Genomic DNA, 21,451 nt, shown 5'->3' with positions numbered 1-21,451 from the left:
GAATTAAATAATTCAAAGAAAAGTATATATCCAAGCTATAAAGATGACATTAGGAACTAAAGGTAGCAACTAAAGGATTCTGAAGTAGCCATATCTGAGGGTACTGAGGATATGGGTTGGAACTGTGCCCTTTTTTTTACTGAAAGGAAACAAGAAAAAGAGACATTCCAGCCCATGGAGAGGTGAGATGGGTACTGGATCTGGGGTAACACATCACCTAATTTTTTTCTGCTTCTTCTTCTCCTTCTCCTTCTTCTTCTTCCTCTTATTATTCTTATTCTCCTGTTCCTCGGCTGTGATTTTTCCATACACAATTCTTTTTAAAAATATTTTATTTTTTTATATTTTATTGTTTAATGAAAGATACAGAGAGAAAGACCAGAGAACTGCTCAGCTCTGGCTTATGGTGCTACTGAGGATTAAACCTGGAACCTGAAAGCCTTAGGCATGAAAGTCTTATTGATAACCATTATGCTGTCCACCCTTCCACACAATTCTTTTGTAAAATGGACAAGTGCTCATATTTTAAGAAATTTAGACATAGTCTTCATATTACCACATTGTGCCTTGTTGTATGAGTCCTCGGGCACTTTGAAGATTTTCTTTGGAGCTTTAGTAGAAAGTTCCAAATATTTTAACATCTCAAAGTATAACAGTATCCAAAACAAGTGAACCGACAATACCCAAATTAGACCACCAGATGTCAGTCTTTGCGCAGTAATCAATCGAATCACTCTCAGCAACCCCCTAAAATCAATGAGATAAATGAATCCCAGGAAAGCCTAAGTTCTCTACAATAACCCAGAGTCTCCAGTTGATCCTGTTAATACAGATGCTCCAAAAAATGTTGTCACTTCTCACACCTACATTCAACCTTTTGTGACAGATACCCTGCACCTTATAGACATTTACATAGGGAATGTTCCATTTGTTTGGATTATTTAAAGAATTGAGCATGTATTGTAATTGAGCATGTATTGTAATTCAAATGTAAAACATTAATCCCCCAATAAAGAAGAAAGATTCCAAAAAAAAAGAAAAAAAATTGAATACTTCTGTTCTGAGTTTAGGAGGAGGAAAGGTGAATAGCTATTGTTTACATAGACAACAGTTATGCCCCTGGTGAAAATAATTACTCAGTTTGCAAAAACTTTCCTCACCTGGTGAGATTTTGCAGTTGAAGGCTAGTTAGTCAAAACACTGCCAGGCTTGCTACATACTTAAGCATAATAGACTGGAAGAATAGTTCTTCATCAATTTCCTCACCTGAATCTTCAATCTCATCCCACATCTACACCTGTGAGAGCATTTGTACCTTCAATGATTTGAAATTCCATCTGCTGCACCAAAGTAAAAGACTCTGTAGTGGGGGGGGGCGAGAGTACAGGTCCAAAAAGGATGACAGAGGACCTAGTGGTTGCATTGTTTTGTGCAAAACTGAGAAATGTTATGCATGTAAAAACTATTGTATTTACTGTCAAATGTAAAACATCAATCCCCCCGATAAATAATTTTTTAAAAAAAGAAATTTAATCCGTTTGTCATTCTCCGCTGTCAGTGACTTTCCATAGCACTTGATAAAAAACAAACTCTCTGCTACAGTCTTGCTTGATTTTACTTTTACTGGCCTCTGCCCGTCTTTACATTTCCCTCTCCTCTCCATCATCCACAGTGGTCATTTTGCTATTCCCAGAATAAGCTAAAAGGCTGGAGAAGTGGCTGAATGGATACAGTGCATTCCTGGCAAAGGCGAGGGCCCAGGCTTGATTCCCAACACTGCATATGAGTAAGAGGTGTTCTGGTTTTACTTGCTATCTCTATGAATAATATTCACTTTAATTATTGCTTTTAATTTTTCATTTGTGATTATAATGGGTTACAAGATTCCAAACAATATTCACCACCAAAGTTGAGTCCCCACCATCCCACCTCCCAAAGATAAGCACCATCGTTTTCACAAGCCTTAGAAACAGCTGTCTTGCTTGTTTATTTTTTTGCAAGTTTATATTCTTTTAAACTACATTTTTAAAAGGCAAGCGAAGAGACATATCACTGATTAGAGCATGTGCCTTGCCATGCATGTAGCTCAGATTCAAACCCTGGTACCACATAGTTATGCTATGATACCAGAAGGTCTGATGCTGTGATGTCTCTACTCCCTCTGTGTCCTCTCTATCTGAATGTAAAGGTGGCCTGGGAACAGCACTGCATCTGTGGGGAATGCACTAAAAAAACAACTAAATAAATGAATAAACCAAATGTATTCCAGTCTCAGCATCTTTGCTTTTACTTGTTCCCTCCACCTAGAACTTTATTCATGGAAATCTTTGTCTCAATAGACACCTCATCAGTTAGCATGTTTAGAAACTACTGCCTTTTCAGAGAAGACTAGTGCATCAAAAATATAACCATCCATGAGTTTACTAAAGTCCAGTTCACTCTATCTTCTCATCCAAATTTATTTTTTCTTGTACAACCAGCTTTCTTTAAAATCATATATTTCTTTGTTTGTTATCCATCATCCCTATTACAATAAAAGTTCATAAATGAACCTGTCTGTCTTATTCACTTCCCTATTTTTTTTTTTTGTCTTGAGAGTTATTGCTAGGTTTAGTGCTGGCACTATGAATCCACTGCCATTGTTTTTTGTTTGTTTTATTGAATAGAACAGAGAGAAGTTGAAAGGAGAAGGGAAGATAGAGAGGGGGAGAGAAAGACAGATACCTGCAGACCTGTTTCACTGCCTGCGAAACAACGCCCCCCCCCCCCAAGGTGGGGAGCCAGGGGCTCGAACTGGGATCCTTGGCACCGAACCTTGTGCTTCATTCTTTTTTTTTTTCTTGTGCTTCATTCTATATGTGCCTAACCCAGTTCACTACCACCCAACCCACACCCCATTCCTCATTTTTATAAAGCAGTCCTATAAAATGGTTCAGCAAAAAGAAGAAATTCATTTTCTATTTCAAAAATAGCATTATCCTACCCAATTTAGAAACGTGGGAGTATTTTTTTTAGCTCATCACTCATTCTTACATCCAAGATTTCTCTCTCTGTCCATGAATCCATTTCCCCCACCTCTACTCCTACAGACACTACCATACACAACTGTCTTGTCATCTCATTTTGAGACACTTGCAGTAACTTCCCTTAGTATTTATAATTTCAGGCTATCCTGCCAACCACACTGGCTCGATCAACACAACCCTCAATAAGCCATGTCCTCCTATTCCTCTATGCCATCCCCACATCATACAAGTTACAAGCATGCACACACACCTTCTCACTTCCATAAGCTCAGACACCAAGATAAAAATCTGTGTAATCTCTACTTTTCCTCTGTGCTGTTCTTTTCTTCCAATCAACTTGTTCTCTGCTCCTTGGCCATGCCTTGCTTTATGCTGCCACTGTTCCTCCTACTCTCCGCTCATTATTCTGGTTATATTCCCTTTGTATTATGCATGTCTCAACGCAAATATTCATGTTATCACATATCCACAAACTACTACATGCCATGGTAATACTACTACATCTCTCTTCTTACCTATACAAACCATTTGAGAAAGAGGCAGAGAGAGAGTCTGCATGAAAGAGACCACAGCAATGAAACTTCCTTTCATGCAGTGGGGGATAGGCTCAAATTTGGGTTCAAACCACACATAACAAAGCAGCACATATCCATGTGAACTATTTTCCAGTCCCAGCATAGGGTTCTACTCATTTAATGCCCTAAGTTATTTAATACTTCTTACAAGCATGTGCATTTATCTACCTGTGCCGGACCTGACCTAGCCTACCTTCAAACACTACCAACTTGGAGGTGGGGGGACAGTGTTATCATTTACTGTCTCCTCACACAAAATTATTGCATATTGATCCTGTAATTGGTTCACCTCATACTTCAGGATGAATACACTGTGCTCTAAGTAGGCTAAGAGACTTAAGAGCACTTTTCTAGCCCAATGATAATCTGACCTCTTGTTCTGGAAAGACCTTCAGCTCCAGAATAACACACTTACCATGAAGTTCTCTCTTTCCAGACAGAATTTGATAGAATATGTGATAGTTTCTCTCTCCAGGCTGTTGGAAAATCACCCGGGATTTTTCAAACAAATCTGCATGATGAGAAGTGAATAAAAATTCACACTTAGATGTTCTTGTAAAATGTAGGTGAAAAGTAATAAGATAGTACAATAGCTCCTTACAGATACTTATGTCTGCAGATGACAGCTTGGCTCTGGCACCAAAGTGCATCCGTATGAACTTGCCCTATGTGGACAGAGAACAGGATAAAATTGAAAGATTCCAAACACTGGTGATGACTTCATCGGATATAGTATGCTCAACACTTCACAAGTTAAAGATGCATCACGGTATCTTGATGATAGAAGTTAATATTGGAAAGCTGCCTAATCATCAGGACTATCACTGGTTCTGGATTCTACTCTCAGGTCTGTGATTGCTATATGTATGTTCTTGTGTGCCTTGTTGAATCTCTGTGTATATGGTCTTATCTAGCAATGAGAAAATGGTATCTGTCGTATGTATTCTTTCAGATATTTTAAAATCATTAACTGAGAAGTGGAAGTATCATACATTAGAGGAACAGATGTTTATGTTTTAAGTGTAAATGGGTGATACAATGACTCTAACATAGGGACACATGGCATGATTTTGATGTATATTGTCTTTTACTTAAAACTGGCCTAGAACCAATTTTTCTTTTTTATTATCTTTATTTATTTATTGATAGAGACAGCCAGAAATTGAGAGGAAGGAGGAGGCAGAAAGTGAGAGAGAGAGAGAGAGAGAGACATCTACAGCCCTGCTTCACCACTAGTGAAGCTTTCTCCCTACAAGTGGGGACTAGAGGTCCTTACATAGTGTAACATGTGCGCTTAACCAGGTGTACCACCACCCAGCCCCTTAAATCTTTTATTTTGAAATTGAGTTTCCCATTTTCTTTTTTTTTCATTTTATTAGTGATTAAATGCTGATTTACAAAATATAGGTCAACAAGTGTATAATTCCACACCGTTCTCACCAACAGATTTCTGAATCCCCATTCTCCCCACTATAAGCCACCACAGTTTTCCCAAGGTTGCAGACATGGGCCAACCAACATCTCTACAACTATCTGTCTGCATTTGTATATAATTGCCCCCTTTTCTTCCAGGTCCAGTCTTCTCTTCCAAGCCACTCAGTACATCCAAATGTCCCTCCCCTTTTCTTCCTCTCTCTCCAGGTGCTGACAAAACTGGAGTTCAGAGACCTCTTATCCTCTTTCTCCTATCATTTCTCTTTTTTATTTTTATTTATAAAAATGAAACACTGACAAAAACCACAGGATAAGAGGGGTACAATTCCACACAATTCCCACCACCAGAACTCTGTATCCCATCTTTTATTCTCATAGCTTTAATATTCTTTATCCCTCTGGAAGTATGGACCCAGGGTCATTATGGGGTGCAGAAGATGGAAGGGCTGGTTTCTGTAATTGCTTCCCTGCTGAATGTGGGTGTTGGCAGTTTGATCCATACTCCTAGCCTGTCTCTCTCTTTCCCTAGTGGATCAGAGCTCTGAGAAAGCAGAGCTCCAGGACACATAGGTAGGGTCATCTGCCCAGGGAAGTCTGGTTGGCATCATGGTAGCATCTGGAACCCAGTGGCTGAAAAAGAGTTAAGATATAAAGCAGAACAAACTAATCTTGAACCTAAAGGCAAGAATACTGTAGATGAAGATTTGGGGGGTCTCCGTGTTGGAATCTCCTATCATTTCTCCACCAGTGGGACTATGGATCAAAAATGCTTTTGGGATGCAGAAGGTAGGAGTTCTGTCTTCTGCAACTGCTTCTTCAATGGACGTGGGCATCAGCAGGTTGATCCATACACCCAGCCTGTTTCTATCTTTCCCTAGTGAACTAGGGCTCTGAAGAGGTGAGGTTCTAGGACACACTGGTGAGATCATCTACCCAGAGAAGTAAGGATGGAATCATGGTAGCATCTACAACCTGGTGTCTGGAAGGTGGCAGGACATAAAGACAAAATGGTTAATGAACAGAAACCAAAAAGTATGTACAGAGCAGATAAGATTAAGGGTCTTAGGGTGGAAGAAAGCTAGGTATGTTTAAGGAGTCCACAACTATGGTAGTTTTGCTTGAGTTTAATAGCTAGCATGGAGTTGGATAAAAAATATTGTCTGAGATAATGGTGTCAGGTAGAGAAAAGGGCTAGAAAGTTGGATTAGGGCAGTGAGTCTCTCCCATTCTTAAAAAAGTTCTATAGATAAAATGAACTGTTTACCTCCATCCACCTGACCCAGGGCCCATATATGTAGCACCAGAGCCTATGTAACCTCTAAGTCCCTATTTCACTGAGCTCACAGCTCATGTCACAACTGGGAACATTGTAGGCTGCACTCATTCCAGGACCAGTCTTCCTGTGGCAGGCAGGACAGGATACCCCAGCCTCCCTTCAGAGACTGGGGTACTCCGTATCATAATTGCTTTATGGTGAGGTCAAGGTCCTGGGAAGGCTCACAAGAGGGCTAATGATGACATTCCTGACAGAAGTGAGCAGTAATGGTGTAGAGAAGGATCCACTAGAGGTCTAGGCCCAGCATGTTTGTGTGGGAATCCAAGAGTTCCTTGACTAGGGGACTTTTGGGGGAGGTTGATGCATGATTACAATTTCTCTTCTCCCTGCAATAGGTGTCTGAAAAGCACTTTCAACACCAACTTAGTTATAAATCCTTTTCTGCCATTGCAACATGTTTTTTTTAAACTAATTGTGCAAGAACTTAGTGAGTAAGACCAAAGGGAGCACAAAACAGAGTCAGTGTTATACAAGGATCTGGTGCCCTAAGTCAGTTATGTGGGCTGCATGAGTGACAAAGGTGTTTTTTCTTTTTGTTTGTTTGTTTGTTTTGGGGTAAGGAGATACTGAAAAAATTTTAAACAAAGGAGTGATGTGATCTGACTTAATTTTCAAAACACTACTTTGACCCAAATAATAGTTGTAGCTCCCTCCCTTCTCAATGAGAAGCCACAAGATAGGAGGATCTAGCAAGGAAAAAGGTGACAGATTTTTTAACAGACTATAAAATGCAGCAGAGAAGGAAGTCCAGGGCAACTATTTACCTACAGACTGAAAATGGTAATGTGAAGGCAGGCTGTTAGTACGTCATCTCAGGCCCCAAGTGAGGAAGTAGTAAGAGCAGGACAGCAGACTAGCAAGAAAAAGAGAATGACCATGTACATGTGGATTAAGCCACTAAGTTAAAAATATAGGATAAAGTATGCCAGTCTCTTGCCTTTATTCAGGTTTTGCAGTCCTTGCTTTGATAAGGTTAGCTTTGGAGTGAGTGAAGGAAGTGTAATAGGAAGTAGGTGAGGAAGGTATCTAAGTCTAAGTAGACACTATTTCATTACGAACTTGATACTGACTCACTGCAGACTGTTATGTACTTTTGCTTTCAGGTATATATTTTGCCCTAATTTATGGATACATGTAAACATATGCCCTATCTCAGGGGACCCATCCTATATCTAGGTTTTGGGACTTTATTAGGAAGTGAACCACATGAAATGGAATTAGAGAATCCTATGAAAGGAAAGGTCTCACCTGAGTAATGAGGCTGAAGGGTTGACAATTCACACCTGACATCTCTGGACAGTTTGAAGTGAAGCATACTAAGGTGGTACTCATTGCATTGATTAAGTTGGGAGTGACAGATGCAATATCATTTGGTATGAATTGAGAGAAGCATGCAGGAAAGTGAGCCACACCCTAGAGGTTCCAGGACTGGGGAAAATATAGGCTCTATAGAGGAAGTGGGAAGTTCCTGCTGTCCTAGGGTTTAAGAAGGCAATAGATAGTTACTGCTATAATTATATTATTTGGCAATTGGGTTAACTTTGAAATATCCCTTTGTTAGGATTTGCTGTATCATACACACCATCACCATAATTTATGTCCTTGATATTATTTGTATGCAGCTGTAGCACTGGTTGCTTCTGTTTTCCCTGGTGTAAGCTTTTAAGAGAGTCAACATATCAAAGGCTCAGCCTATGGTCTGTGCTTTAAAAAGTTTGAAACATTCAATCAATTTTCCCCCTCTCATAATAATTAAATAGTAGTTTATATGACTACAAATTAATAGGAATGTACATAAACACCATTCCCACCACCAAAAGACTGTGTCCAAGCCCAGCCCACCCCCCACACCCCCCACAGTGAAGCCAAACTTCTGCACTTCTGCCCTTGCCTTCAACCCAGAGATTTTTACTTTGGTGCCTACTCCAAATTCAGTCAAATCCTGCTTTGAGTTTACCTTTCTATTCTTCTTTCTCAACTTCTGTTTATGAGTAGGATAATCCCATACTCGTCTTTGTCTTTCTGACTTAGCTCACTTAACATAATTCCTTCTAGCTCCATCCAAGGTGGGTCAAAGAAGGTGGGTTCATTGTTCTTCATAGCTGTGTAGTATTCATATATATATCACAGCTTTCTCAACCATTCACCTGTTGTTGGGCACCTGGGTTGCTTCCAGATTTCAGCCATTACGAATTCTGCTGCTACAGACCACCCCACAAGCTGGGACCCTAGTTGAGGAGTCCTGAGATTCCCAAACAAACATGATGGACCTAGACCTCAAATAAATCCTTCTCCCCAATGTTACCAGTCATCTCTATCAGGAACAACACAACAGACCCCTTTGTGGGCCCCCACAGGACCTTGCCCTCAACTTGGATCAACAACAGTAGAGAATGTTCCATCATCCAAAGGGAGGCTGGACAACATACTCTATGCTTCACCCGAGGAAGATCAGTCCTGAAATTGGGGCAGCTTGGAACATTCCTACTCATGACCACAGAATATGAGCTCAGATCTACAAGGATGCAGAGGTCACATAGGCTCCTAAACTGAATATGAGCCCCAGATCACATCAAACGATGGGGTTGACAGTCAACAATATTTATATACCTTATCCATATTTGGGAGCTACTTTCTTCCCTGATCTAGCTTTCTGGTCCTTTTTCCAGCCATGACATCTTCTCCCCAGACAATAACTTGGGTCCACCTGCATATCAGATTTCAGGCTCAGGGGAAAAAAAAAACCTAGTATAGTCATGGGCCCTTTAGAATATAACTAAAATAGGCCTAGTAGCTACCTACAAAACGGAGACCCCACCGCCCCAGTCTTCATCAGCACTACTCCAGCCTTAGGTTCATGATTAGTCAACAACTTGTTTGGCTTTATATGTTAACTCTCTTTTCAGCCACCAGGTTCCAGATGCTAGCATGATGCCAACCAGACTTCCATGGACAGACAACCCCACCAATGTGTCCTAGAGCTCCACTTCCCCAGAGCCTCACCCCACTAAGGAAAGAGAGAGACAGGCTGGGAGTATGGATCAATCTGTCAAAGCCCATGTTCAGCAGGGAAGCAATTAAAGAAGTCAGACCTTCCACCTTTTGCATCCCACAATGACCTTGGGTCCATACTCCCAGAAGATTAAAGAACAGAAAAGCTATCGGGGGAGGTGATGGGACACAGAGTTCTGGTGGTGGGAATTGTGTGGGACTGTACCCCTCTTATCCTATGGCTTTGTCAGTGTTTCCTTTTTATACGTAAAAAATTTAAGAAAATGACATAAAAAATACAGGATAGGTTCCTAACTATCAAACAATTTGTTCTGCTTTATATCTTAATGCTTTTCAGCCACCAAGCTGCAGATGCTACCATGATGCCAACCTAACTTCCCTGGGCAGATGACTTTACCAGTGTATCCCAGACCCCCACTTCCCAAGAGCCCTAGTCTACCAGGAAAAGACAGAAACTGGTTGAGGGTATGGATGGACCTGTCAATGCCCATGTCCAGTGGAGAAGCAATTATAGAAGCCAGACTTCCCACCATCTGCACCCCATAAAGTTCTTTGGTCCATACTCCCAAAGAGATAAAGAATAGGAAAGCTTCCAATGGAGGTGATGGGATACAGAACTCTGGTGGAAAGAACTGAATTATATGGAATTGTACCCCTCTTATCCCACAATATTTCTATAATTATTAAATCACTAATAAAATTTTAAAATATAGAATAATGGGAGTCACAAACATATAAATATATACAAGTATATATATATATGCATATAATATATGTAAATATTTTGAAAGAATTCAATTTTGATTTCTTGATGGGTAAAACTATTCTCTTTCCTTTTCCCTTTTCATCATTATTTCATTTTTATTCTCGTCTTCTCTCATTTATTTATTTATTTATTGTTCTTATTTTTTTTTCAGTAACTACCTTTTCTTTCAGTGTATTTTGATTTCTACTTTTGGTTCTCTCCTTTCTTCCTTTTATTCTCTTCACCTTTTACACCTTAATTTTTTTTTTCAGTTTGCTCTCTTTCTTTTATGTTCCATCAGAAAATGCCTTTACATTCTAAAAAATCCCAAACCAAGCAGCCACTTTATAAAGCACTGTTAGCACCTGCTATTTAGTCTAACATTGCAAGCAGATGTATGTGGAAGCAAGACAACTCTAAGATCTTGCAATGAAACTATCTAAATCAGCATGATGTTATTATTTAATTATGCCCAGACTCAAACAGGAAGCCTCCTGCAAATTTCCGTATAAATTATAGAGTAGCTCCCTGCCACTCATTCTTGGCATAAAATGAGTCTGTGAAGCTAGGATTTGAAATAAACACTCTCACTCTATCACAGGACTGCTAGCTATAATAGCTACTTTTAAAAAATATGTTTCCTCCAATTAAAAAATCCATAATGAAAAATATGCAAAGAGAAGTAGCAATTGCAATGAATGAAGAGATGCTCACTACTTAGAACTGCTGTAATATCATACAAAATTATTAAGGAGAATATTTTAAGTCTGTAAAATATAAAGCATCACTAGAGTTTTATTGGTGAGCTTTCAAATTGAAAATGAAAAAAATATTTGTAAATAACTAAAATAAGTACTTCTTTTTCATATCAAAAAATTATAAAAGTTTATGTATAGTTTTAATTCTCTTAATTATATAACTGACATATTTTGAGGTATCTAATGTTAATAACTTTTCATCCTTTGATATTCCAGGTTTTTTCTTTTTTTCCAGTTTTCTTTCATACCTACATGCAGATGTGAATCTGCATTTACTTAGAAACTAAATACTTCTATAATACTCAGTCATCCTACTTACAAAACGAGAAGAGTTGTCATTTCTCAAGGTTTTGGCATTTCCAAATGCTTCCAAGATAGGGTTCACTTGCATGATTTGATCTTGTAAGGTTTCCTGAGATATAAATAAAAATTATAACTAATGAAACTTTTAGCAAGATTCTTTAAAGTAGCAATCCCTCCACAATCACAATCAAAATCAAATTGCAATATTATGTTTATAATCAGTAGCCAAAAGCTACTTCCAATTTTTATTTATTTATTTTAATTTGTTTGCTTATTACAGAGCTGGGGCCTCACAAGTACCCAATTTCACTGTCTGGGCTGCTTTATCTTTCAATTATACAGACAGAAGAGGGTGGGGGAGAGGTGGAGGGAGGGAAAGGGGAGGGGGTGGGAGAGGTAGAGGTAGAGAGAGAGAGAGACATCAGAGCACTAAAGTTTCTTTGATTCCAGAACAATTCCCATGTAGTACCTGAAATTGAGCCAAGGCTACTCATATGGCAAGGTACACATCCTTCTCAGTAAGTTCTCTCTCTATCTCTAACTCCAAATCTTATTTTTAAATCTTATTTTGTAGGGAGTCAGGCGGTAGTAAAGCGGGTTAAGCGCAGGTGGCGCAAAACACAAGGACCAGCGTAAGGATCCCAGTTCGAGACCCAGCTCTCCACCTGCGAGGTAGTTGCTTCACAAGCAGTGAAGCAGATCTGCAGATGTCTATCTTTCTCTCCCTCTCTGTCTTCCCCTCCTCTCTCCATTTCTCTCTGTCCTATCCAACAATGACATCAATAACTGCAACAATAAAAAACAAGGGCAACACAAAAGAGAATAAATAAATATTTTTTAAAAACGTTATTTTGTAAAGGGAAGTGAAAAAATAGATGAATGACTGGCTTATACAGAATTTCCCTAAAACACTTTGTGGGCATTCTCTCAATGCCGATTGTTCTGAATAGGGAAAGAAAAGAGAGTCAGCAAAACCAGTAATAAAGGCATGAATACCATATCCTGTTTCCAAACCTCATTCCATACACTCCTCCCTATTAATTTCTCCTTATCCTTTTAATTGTCAAGCCTGGTAACATATTTTGACATTGTTAATATATATATATAAAATATATATATGTGTGTGTGTGTGTGTGTGTGTGTTGCTTGCTTTCCTTAGTAGTCAAGTATTAATTTACAATGGTATTCATCTTAAATTTGAATGACTGCTTAGGTTAATAGTCCAAAGGAGTGTGGTCCGGGAGGTGGCACAGTGATAAAGCTTTGGACTCTCAAGCATGAGGTCCTGAGTTCGATCCCCAGCAGCACATGTGCCAGAGTGATGTGGTTCTTTCTCTCTCCTCCTATCTCTCTGGTTCTTTCTCTCTCCTCCTATCTTTCTTATAAATAAATAAAATCTTTAAAAAATAATAAAAACTTTAAAAATAGTCCAAAGGAGGTTATCCATATAGAGTGAGTCTAAATGACTACTCAGCATTCACATACATGGTAGCATGGTTTCATTGTTTTTCATTCAATATAAATGGTGCATTTTATGATAGTGATTGTACATGTGGTTTTCAAAACCTATGTTTACATATACAATACCTGCTAAGTAAAAAGTGGCCTGAGAACAGTGAAACTACATGTGCGGGATTTCAACTCCACATAGACAAAAAAAATATATTATGGTTCTACTGTTCTTTAAATAGCCATAGGCCTATAAGAAGCAAAAATAATCATAAAAGTGTTATGTATGTGTGTTATTTTATGTGTTGTTACTAAATTTCACCATCTAGACTTAACAAGTGCTCAAACAACATGAATCACATGCAAACATTAAATAATATCTAGTGGATAATAGAAATTTTCCACAGTTCAAAAACTGGACTAGATGGCTAATTTTTATACTTGTTACTTTGCAAAAGCAACAAGATACATCTAGAATCAAATTGGAAAATAACCATTCCAGTCATAAAAAGATGTGAGGCGCTGATAGCCCATTAAGACATTAATTTTGAGTTCCACTCAGCACTGCTTAACTTTATCTTGCATATCAACTCTCACGGTATAGTTATCCTCAAATTATTATGCAACTCATCAGTCTATTAATGGAGCTAAACAAAGAATGCTAAATGAAAATTGTCAAGGATAAAATTAATTAAATAGAGAAGGTAAAGTTTTTCAAACCAGGAATGTGATTAAAGTTGAGAGTACATCTGTAACTCATTTAAGATTTGATTCAGAAGTTAGTGGTAAAGAAAGGAAATCTCTGTTGGTACATATTTAGTCTGATATTGAATAGTAGCTAACGGGTTTCAGAAATATTAAAAGTAATCATTCAAGGCACTATATATCAAGTTCCTAAATTCTTAGAAACTCCAGCCAGTAAAGATCAGTCTAGTAAATATCCTATGAAACAAATTATGTAATTTTATATTTGGGAGTTATTGGTGTGTAATACCTGTTAATAATTTCAGAGGTGAATAAGTGATAGGAAAAATACTTTCCTATAGTTTTCTAGTTGTTTTTATGGCTATTGAACTTTTATTCTTCCCATTAGCAGTCAAGAACCCCCAGGATCAATGGATTGGACCACCTACCAAGAGATATAAACACTTACTGGATTTTCCTGATGTTCACCTGTGGCTGCTATGGTAGCAAAATACTGGATAATACATTTGGTGTTCACAGTTTTTCCAGCCCCAGATTCTCCTCTATGATTGGAAACACAGTAATATAGTTAATTGATTCAAATTATAAATGCAATAAAGTTCAACTTAACCATATAGGCCAAAGCAAGAAGGAGAACTTACATGGAAAAGTAGAACTTGAAAGGGAATATAAAAGTTGAAGAAACAGCTTAATGGTTATGCAAAAGACTTGCATTCTTAAAGTTCTGAGGTCCCAGGTACAGTCCACAGCACCACCAGACCTGAGCAGTGCACTGGTATTTATATAGCTATCTATTTCTAGCTCTTTCATAAACAAACAAATTAGTTTTTTAAATGAAGCACCATAAAAAAAGGAATATAAATTGCCTGTTATGATGTGACATTTAACTGGTTGGGAGATGGGGGCAGGGCATTTCAAGCTAGAAAAGTGGTATAGCAGAAATCTGGAGTAGAAAAAGCTCAAAGATTTTTATAAAAACTAGAAGCCTGTTCCTTGTATCCTAGTTAATATGAAGCTGGAGAGCACCCCCAGTAATCAGAGACAGGTCTCATTACTAACCCTTCAAGAGATTATCACATATTTTAAGTCTACCACATGGCCAAATGCAAACCTTCTTCCTCAGAAGAGTCTGCCAATCATTTTGTCAGACCATTGAACTCTCTGTTTTACTTTCAACTATCAGATAATTTAGTTAAAAAAAAAAAGGGGGGGAATAATAGTGAGTATATAGTCTCATTACACAAGCATCAAGGTAGAAATTTGTGTGAAACTGCAGGAAATAATCTATCTTCTTTCCACAGGCCTGAACTCTAGAAGTGGCTCTTCTAGTTTTAAGATTCTATTAAGCTGCTATTTTTCTGGGAATGGTTGAAGTAAAAAAGACAACCCAACACGCTAAGTGATATCACCCTTGGATAGGAAGACAAAGGACATTAGAATTACACTGTCTCTTGAGTCTTAGTTTATTACTTCAGGCACCACACTAACAATTAACCAATGGTCTGCTTCATAATTAACATAAATATGATATCACTAAATTATGTTCCTTCCTCTTAACCTCTTTTTTAAGTTCATCTAAGCCTTCCCATCTTATATTTCTCGGTAATGAGTATACTTTGGCTTGTCCCAATCTGGCTACCTTCAAAAGCATGCTATTTACTCTTTGGTCAAACCCATTAAACTTTCAGTCTCTCTGTCCAATTAGATAATTCAGAGGCTTATGCAAATGGTCCTTTGGGAGGAAGCTCTCTCCATCAAGAAAATAATTAAGATTATCTTGTGAACTGTAAGTTTAAAAAAATTTCCTAAAGCAGTGGAGGCAGCCTGGCAGGCACCATATTTGTAGGATATCACTAACTAAAGTGTTAGAATTTCCTGTGTACCTTATTCTTATATTGAATGTTTTCTGTATTTTTAAGATAAATAGTTGAAAGACAAAGAATTTAAGTTTTATTCTCAGTGAAATGTAGGTGGCTTTTCCCCACTGAAATGCTCCCTACTGGCAAAAAGAAGGGGTGGGGGCAAGCAGTGGCATCCAGGGTTAAGTACACATTGTATGAAGCATAAGGATCCAGAGCAAGGATGCCGGTTTGAACCCTTGGCTCCCCACCTGCAGGGGGTTGCTTCACAAGCAGTGAAGTAGATCTGCAGGTGTCTATCTCTCTCTCTCTCCTCCTCTGTCTTTCCCTCCTCCTTTCAATTTCTCTCTGTCCTATAAAAAAAAAAAAAATCGAGAATGGCCACAGGAGCAGTGGATTAGTAGTGCAGGCACTAAGCCCAACAATAACTCTGGAGGCAAAAAAAAAAAAAGGAGAAAGAGACAGAAAGAGGATGAAAAGAAGAAGAAGGAGAAGGAGAAGGAGTTGAAGAATGGGAAGAGGAGGAAGAAGAAGGAGACAGCAAATACTTACGTAAGGAGTATAGACTGATTTTCTTGATCTACAAAGGAAAAAAACATGTCAGGACAGTCTTCTGCCAGAGATTCTATATACTGATAACACAATTTACTCAAAATTTCCATAGGTGCAATTTGACGACAAACACAGAGGAAAAATCTTCTCTATCTGCAGTTACAGAACAAAGTAAAATACATTTTTCCCCCTTATGTATGCCAGTCATAAAAACATACACATTCTGGACCTGTTTCCTTGCTCCAAATACAAATGGTAACAGTTTAATGGTTAATGCTTTTTTTTTTTTTTTTTTTTTGCCATTCCAAGCCTTTTAAGAATTACAATGTAATAATAGCTACAGAAAAAAAATTTTGTGCTAGATACTCTAACAAGAGCTGTAAGTAATAAAAGCTGCCATCAACAAGGGACTTACAATGGGCCAGCCACTGGGTCGAGTACTTTCGATACATTAGCTCACTTAACATGATGTGTGAGTTAATTGTCCCATAACCCTAGGAAGCAGGCATTATTTTGCCCATATTTTTATCCAGCATGGAGGTCTCAAGTGATTAGACAACTGGAAAGGCCATGTACTGCTCATAAAGCCTACATGTCTCTTAGTGACACAGAAAAAAAGTAGAGCAGATATTTTTACTTTTCATTTTGTAGGGCAGCCACTTACTGTGAAGCATATCCTGAAAGGCGTTACCAGCCACAGCAAAGATGTGAGGGGGTGCCCCTGATCGCCTCATCCCTTTGTAGGCCACTGCCACTTCTTTCTGATACAATGGAAGCCATTTATAAGGGTTTATGCTCACACAGAAGAGACCTGAATATGTCCGAGGAAAGATCAGAAAATATTTCAGAAAGCAGTTTAGAAGCAGTTCCAGATTTGCCAGCTCTTCAGCTGTCAGGTAAGATTTGCTTGAATATTTACTTATAGAAGGATTTTTTTTTTTTTGGCGAGGGGGGGGGGTTGTCTTACAAAGAAACTTCTAGGAAGAAGAAATAGACCAGGTCAGAGTAACAACAGGACTTCAAATTACCTCTCCCTGAGGAGCTCTGCTAACTATTAACATGCCTGATACATTCACCTTTTGAAGACAGAATGGATGCTAACAGCAGGCCTACAGGTTTCAGTAACCAGACATCAGACATTTCAATGCAGCAAGAAATCTGTCTCAGCAAAATTAGGATCCTGACTTTGAAAACCACTGAGGAGTAATTTCTGTGAGCCACTCAGTCACTGTGGTTACTTGCTGACTTGTGGTCCTCCTAGAATATATACCTATGTTCTGTGACTGTGATTTTATTTGCAGATAGGATCTTTGCAGGTATAATTAAGTTAAAGATCTCAAAATGTTATCTAGGCAGATTTCAAATCCAATTACTCGTATTCTTATGAGGCTGAGGGAGAACACAGAGAGAAGGCAATGTGAAAATGGGAGCAGAGATTGGAGAGATAATGCCAATATCCATGAGAAATTGGAAGAGAAGATTCTACTCCAGTGACTCTAAGGGGAATGTGACCCTGCTATTTTAATTTGATTTTGGATTCTAGCCTCTAGTACTATGAGAGATTAGACTTTTATTTTCAGTCACCCAGTTTGTAGTTATGTTGTTACAGCACCTAAAAGAAACTTATACAGCCTCACAGTATATCAGGGATCCAAGGAGCAAATTAACTGCTTGTCCCGGCTCCAAACTCAACACATCCCAAATGACACCATTTTAGCCTTATATACATGTTTCTCCTTTTACCAACAGGTTTTGATTAAATAAAAATCTGGACAACAATCAACACCATGTAATGATGATAAAAACTCATTACATTTATAGACTGACTGGTGACTGGCACCAAAAAACAAATTTTACCTACACGCTTTAACCCTCCAAACAACCATGGAGTCAGGAACTATTATCCCACTTGACAGACAAGGTAGTTTCAAGAAGTTAAATAATTGGGGGGGGGGCGGAGATATTTGAAACTAATAGAGCTGGAATGTTCATAATGGTCTTCCAAGTGCCAAGTCTCATGCTGCTGTCTTTTGTTATTATTTTTTAACTAGAAAATTTTCTTTATTTTCACCTTGGGGTATATTGGAACATTGAGGAATAAATGTCTTTTGATTTATTTATTATTACTTGGACTTTTCTTAATAATACTTACCAAAAAAACTGACAAACCTAAAAGGATATTTTTAACACTTACTAAAATACTAAACTCCATGTACATGCATTTCTTTATCTTTAAAGTAGGGGATAACAACAGAGTCTACTTCATATGGAAGTTAAAAAAATGAACTAATTAATTTCATGATTCATAAATTTTTCTTTATGCTAACTATTAAGTAAGAATTTGTTGTTTTCTAAAGCATACTTTGTTGAAAAGTCATTATATTATAACATGTTTCAGATGAGCATCATTGAAAATCAGTGTGAGGCACCCCTCCCCCAGCCTCCCATTCTTTCTCAGACACACTAATTGATCTTATAGTCCAAATGTTTATTCTTCAAATCTCATAATTTTACTTTAGCATAACAACCTATAAGCTGGGATAGGAATACTGATAAAGTTAAATTGAGGAAATGTTAAGAAGTCCCTTCAAAGTGGGAATTCTCCAAGGATAATCCCCATATAAAAATGCTTAAATTCAATTTAAGATATTACGCATGACCAGCTTCAAGTCTGGCCCCAACCACTCAAGAGGAAGTTTTGGAGCTATAGTATATCTTTTCCTCTCTCCCTCTATCTTTTTTAATCTGAAAAAGTCAGTTTTGTGGAATATTCTTATTGTGACAACAACAACAACAAAAGATATCACCAAAAGAAGGTTTACATCACTGAATGTCAGCAATAAAGCACATGTACACACATAGATCATCCAGTGGTCATAGCGTCTCTTCAGGGTATGCAGCACAGATGCTTCATTGAGGTCAATCAGCATTGCTATGTCTTCAATCATTTCAAACACTGGGGGATTCATCTGCTGTATTTCATCCTTCATGACACTAAGCCTCTGAAGAAAAAAAGTACATATGCATACAAACATATAAACATACATACACATGTACCTATACTATATTGCCCTGTGGTTACTGATTCTATGTATTGGAAAAAAATGTTCAAAACCAAGAAAAAAAATATGCTTCTTTAGAGGATAGAGTCAGAACAAATTAAAGCAACCTTAATGGTAAAAAAAAAAGTTTTCCTCTTGCCATGCTTTCTCCTTGTCCAAAGATGAAAGTTTTGGATTCAAAACTCTTTTTAAAAAATTTATCTACAGTATGTACGTACTTTTCCAATATTTTGGAGTTACTCTCTTCCCTGATCCAGCTTTCTAGTCCTTTGTCCAACTCTGACACCAGCTCCCCAGACAATACTCCTAGTCCACCAGCATGTTAACTGTCAGTCTTGGGTAAAAATTAGTAAAGTCATGGGCCCCTTGAATATGCCTAAAATAGACTTCCTAGCTTTTTCCAAAATGGAGACCCCAAATCATCTGCTATATTCTTCCCTTTAGGTTCCTGATTATCAAATAATTTGTTCTGCTTCATATCTTAATGCTTTTCAGACACTAAGTTACAGGGGCTACTATGACACAAACATGACTTCCCTGGGCAGATGACCTCACCAATTTGTCCTGGAACCACACCTCCCCAGGCCCCTGCCCCACTAAAGAAAGAGAGAGAGAGGGCTGACATCCCAGGCCTGGCATCTCTACATAGAGTACAAAGGAAAACACGTTGAGGTGGCACTGGTTGCATTAACTTAGTTGAGATCAGCAGATGCAGTATCAAAAGGTATGGATAAAAAGAAGCATGAAGAAAAATGAGCAAAGCCCCAGAGGTTCCATACAAGATCTTACTATGATTTATGACATTAATGTTATTTACAAATAACCATATCTTATATACTGACAAGACCAGTTCCTTCTGCTCTCCCTGGTCTAAGATTGTACATGATTTAATATTTCAAGAAAATATATTACTATAAATGCATTAACAACTTAAGCCCAGTGTTGAAACTCACTTAGTTAACTAATGTGAACCTTTAAGTGCTTAGGTTAAAGGAATATATACCCAGAACTGAAGTCTATGCATTTAACAGCTTGAGACATTCAATCTATTCCCCCCTCTTATATGATTGATATAAGATTATGAGTTAATAGGAGAATATATGAGCATCATTTCCACCACCAAAAGTCTGTGTCCCTACCCACATCATCTATAGTGGAGCTGAAAAATCTACCCTCCCCTCCCCCCAGAGTTTTTTTGTTTGTTTTTTTTTACTTTGGTGCAATACCCCAAACTTGGTCAAATTCTGCTATGCATTTCCCTCTGTTCTTCTTTCTCAATTTCTGTTTATGAGTGGGATCATCCCATACTCCTCTTTTTCTTTCTGTCTTATCTCATGTAACATAATTCCTTCTAGCTCCATCCAAGTTGGGTTGAAGCGGGTATATTCATTATTCTTAATAGCTGCATAGTATTCCACTTAGTCATGATGAACAATATTTTTAATATACTGCTATACCCAGTTGGTTAGGATTTTGTTCAGTATTTTAGCATCTATGTTCATCAGAGATATTGGTCTGTAGTTTTTCCTTTTTTGCTGTGTTTTTGGTATCTGCTTTTGGTATCAGGGTAATGTTGGCTTAAAGTGCCTATTACAATACCATAGACATAATAGGTACTAAACAAATATTCATATATAGATTAAATGAATGATTAACTCAAATAGCTGCTTATAGTTCTCAAAAGTTTACGAACATTATTCTCTATGTTTTTTTCTCCTTTCTTAATGGTCTTCATCCAATTCCTACCCCAGACTCTTGACATTATCCCAACAATAGTCTATTTTTCTTTCAGTCCCTTCAAAGTCTATATTTCAAGGATTCTTTTTTCTTCTGTAGAACATTATCTGGTCTAATACCTTTAAAAGCCTCCCCTTGGCCATGATTCTATTTTTCCTCTGCTTTTATTACCAACTTCCTTCAGTTAAGTAATACTTTAAGCCAGTGGGCATAAAGTAATACTTTATGCCCACTGGCTTTATTTGCCTCTGTTAATATTGCAAAGATTAAAGGTGATTGAAAGTACAGTCACTTCTAACATCAGAGGGAAGGAGCTTGGAGCCAGGGAGATGCAGAGCAGTGCTGAAGGAGAGGCATTTGCATTGGTGGGGGGGGGGGGGGAGGGAGAACAAGTAAAACAAACAAAAAAATCCACCTTGAGACTCCTCTTTCTACATCATTACTCACTGTTGCATAATTTTCTTCCTATGATTTCCTTTGGAAATCATAATTGTTTTCACATTACATTCATGAATCATCTTAACCATTTTCCAAAGACATCAGTTTCAGAGAATGTGCTAAGAATAAGTCTCTCATCTAGAGGCCTAATAAAATTGAATTGCCTATCTCAAGAAATTAGAAGGAAAACAGAGTGGGAGAGAATGTTTGCAGTAATAGTCTGATAATGGTTTGCATCCAAAATGTTTAAAGAACTTTTATAACTAATTAACAAAATAACAGTAAGTTGAAAAATGATTAAAGAATTTGTAAAGACATTTCTATAAAAGATACACAAATGGCCAATGAGCACATGCATATGATAATCACCATAATTTATTATTACAGAAATGCAAACAGAAATCACATTTGTATAACACTTCATACACACAAAATGGCTAAAATAAAAAAACAAAATAAT

The 21,451-nt window shown here is 37.8% G+C and overlaps 1 protein-coding gene across 1 annotated transcript in view; it reads right to left on the bottom strand.

The window, feature by feature from the left end:
• MYH15 (myosin heavy chain 15) overlaps positions 1 to 21,451 on the bottom strand; it is a 184,432-nt gene that overhangs the window by 148,644 nt on the left and 14,337 nt on the right. The window contains 7 exon segments of the mRNA XM_016187700.2: positions 4,017 to 4,112; positions 4,203 to 4,266; positions 11,206 to 11,298; positions 13,792 to 13,885; positions 15,755 to 15,782; positions 16,419 to 16,575; positions 18,613 to 18,756. Of these exon segments, the coding sequence (XP_016043186.2) occupies positions 4,017 to 4,112; positions 4,203 to 4,266; positions 11,206 to 11,298; positions 13,792 to 13,885; positions 15,755 to 15,782; positions 16,419 to 16,575; positions 18,613 to 18,756 (676 nt within the window).

Source organism: Erinaceus europaeus, chromosome 9, assembly GCF_950295315.1.
Source record: "Erinaceus europaeus chromosome 9, mEriEur2.1, whole genome shotgun sequence".
In the NCBI taxonomy this organism is placed as follows: domain Eukaryota; kingdom Metazoa; phylum Chordata; class Mammalia; order Eulipotyphla; family Erinaceidae; genus Erinaceus; species Erinaceus europaeus.
This window is presented reverse-complemented; position numbering and strand designations above follow the sequence as displayed.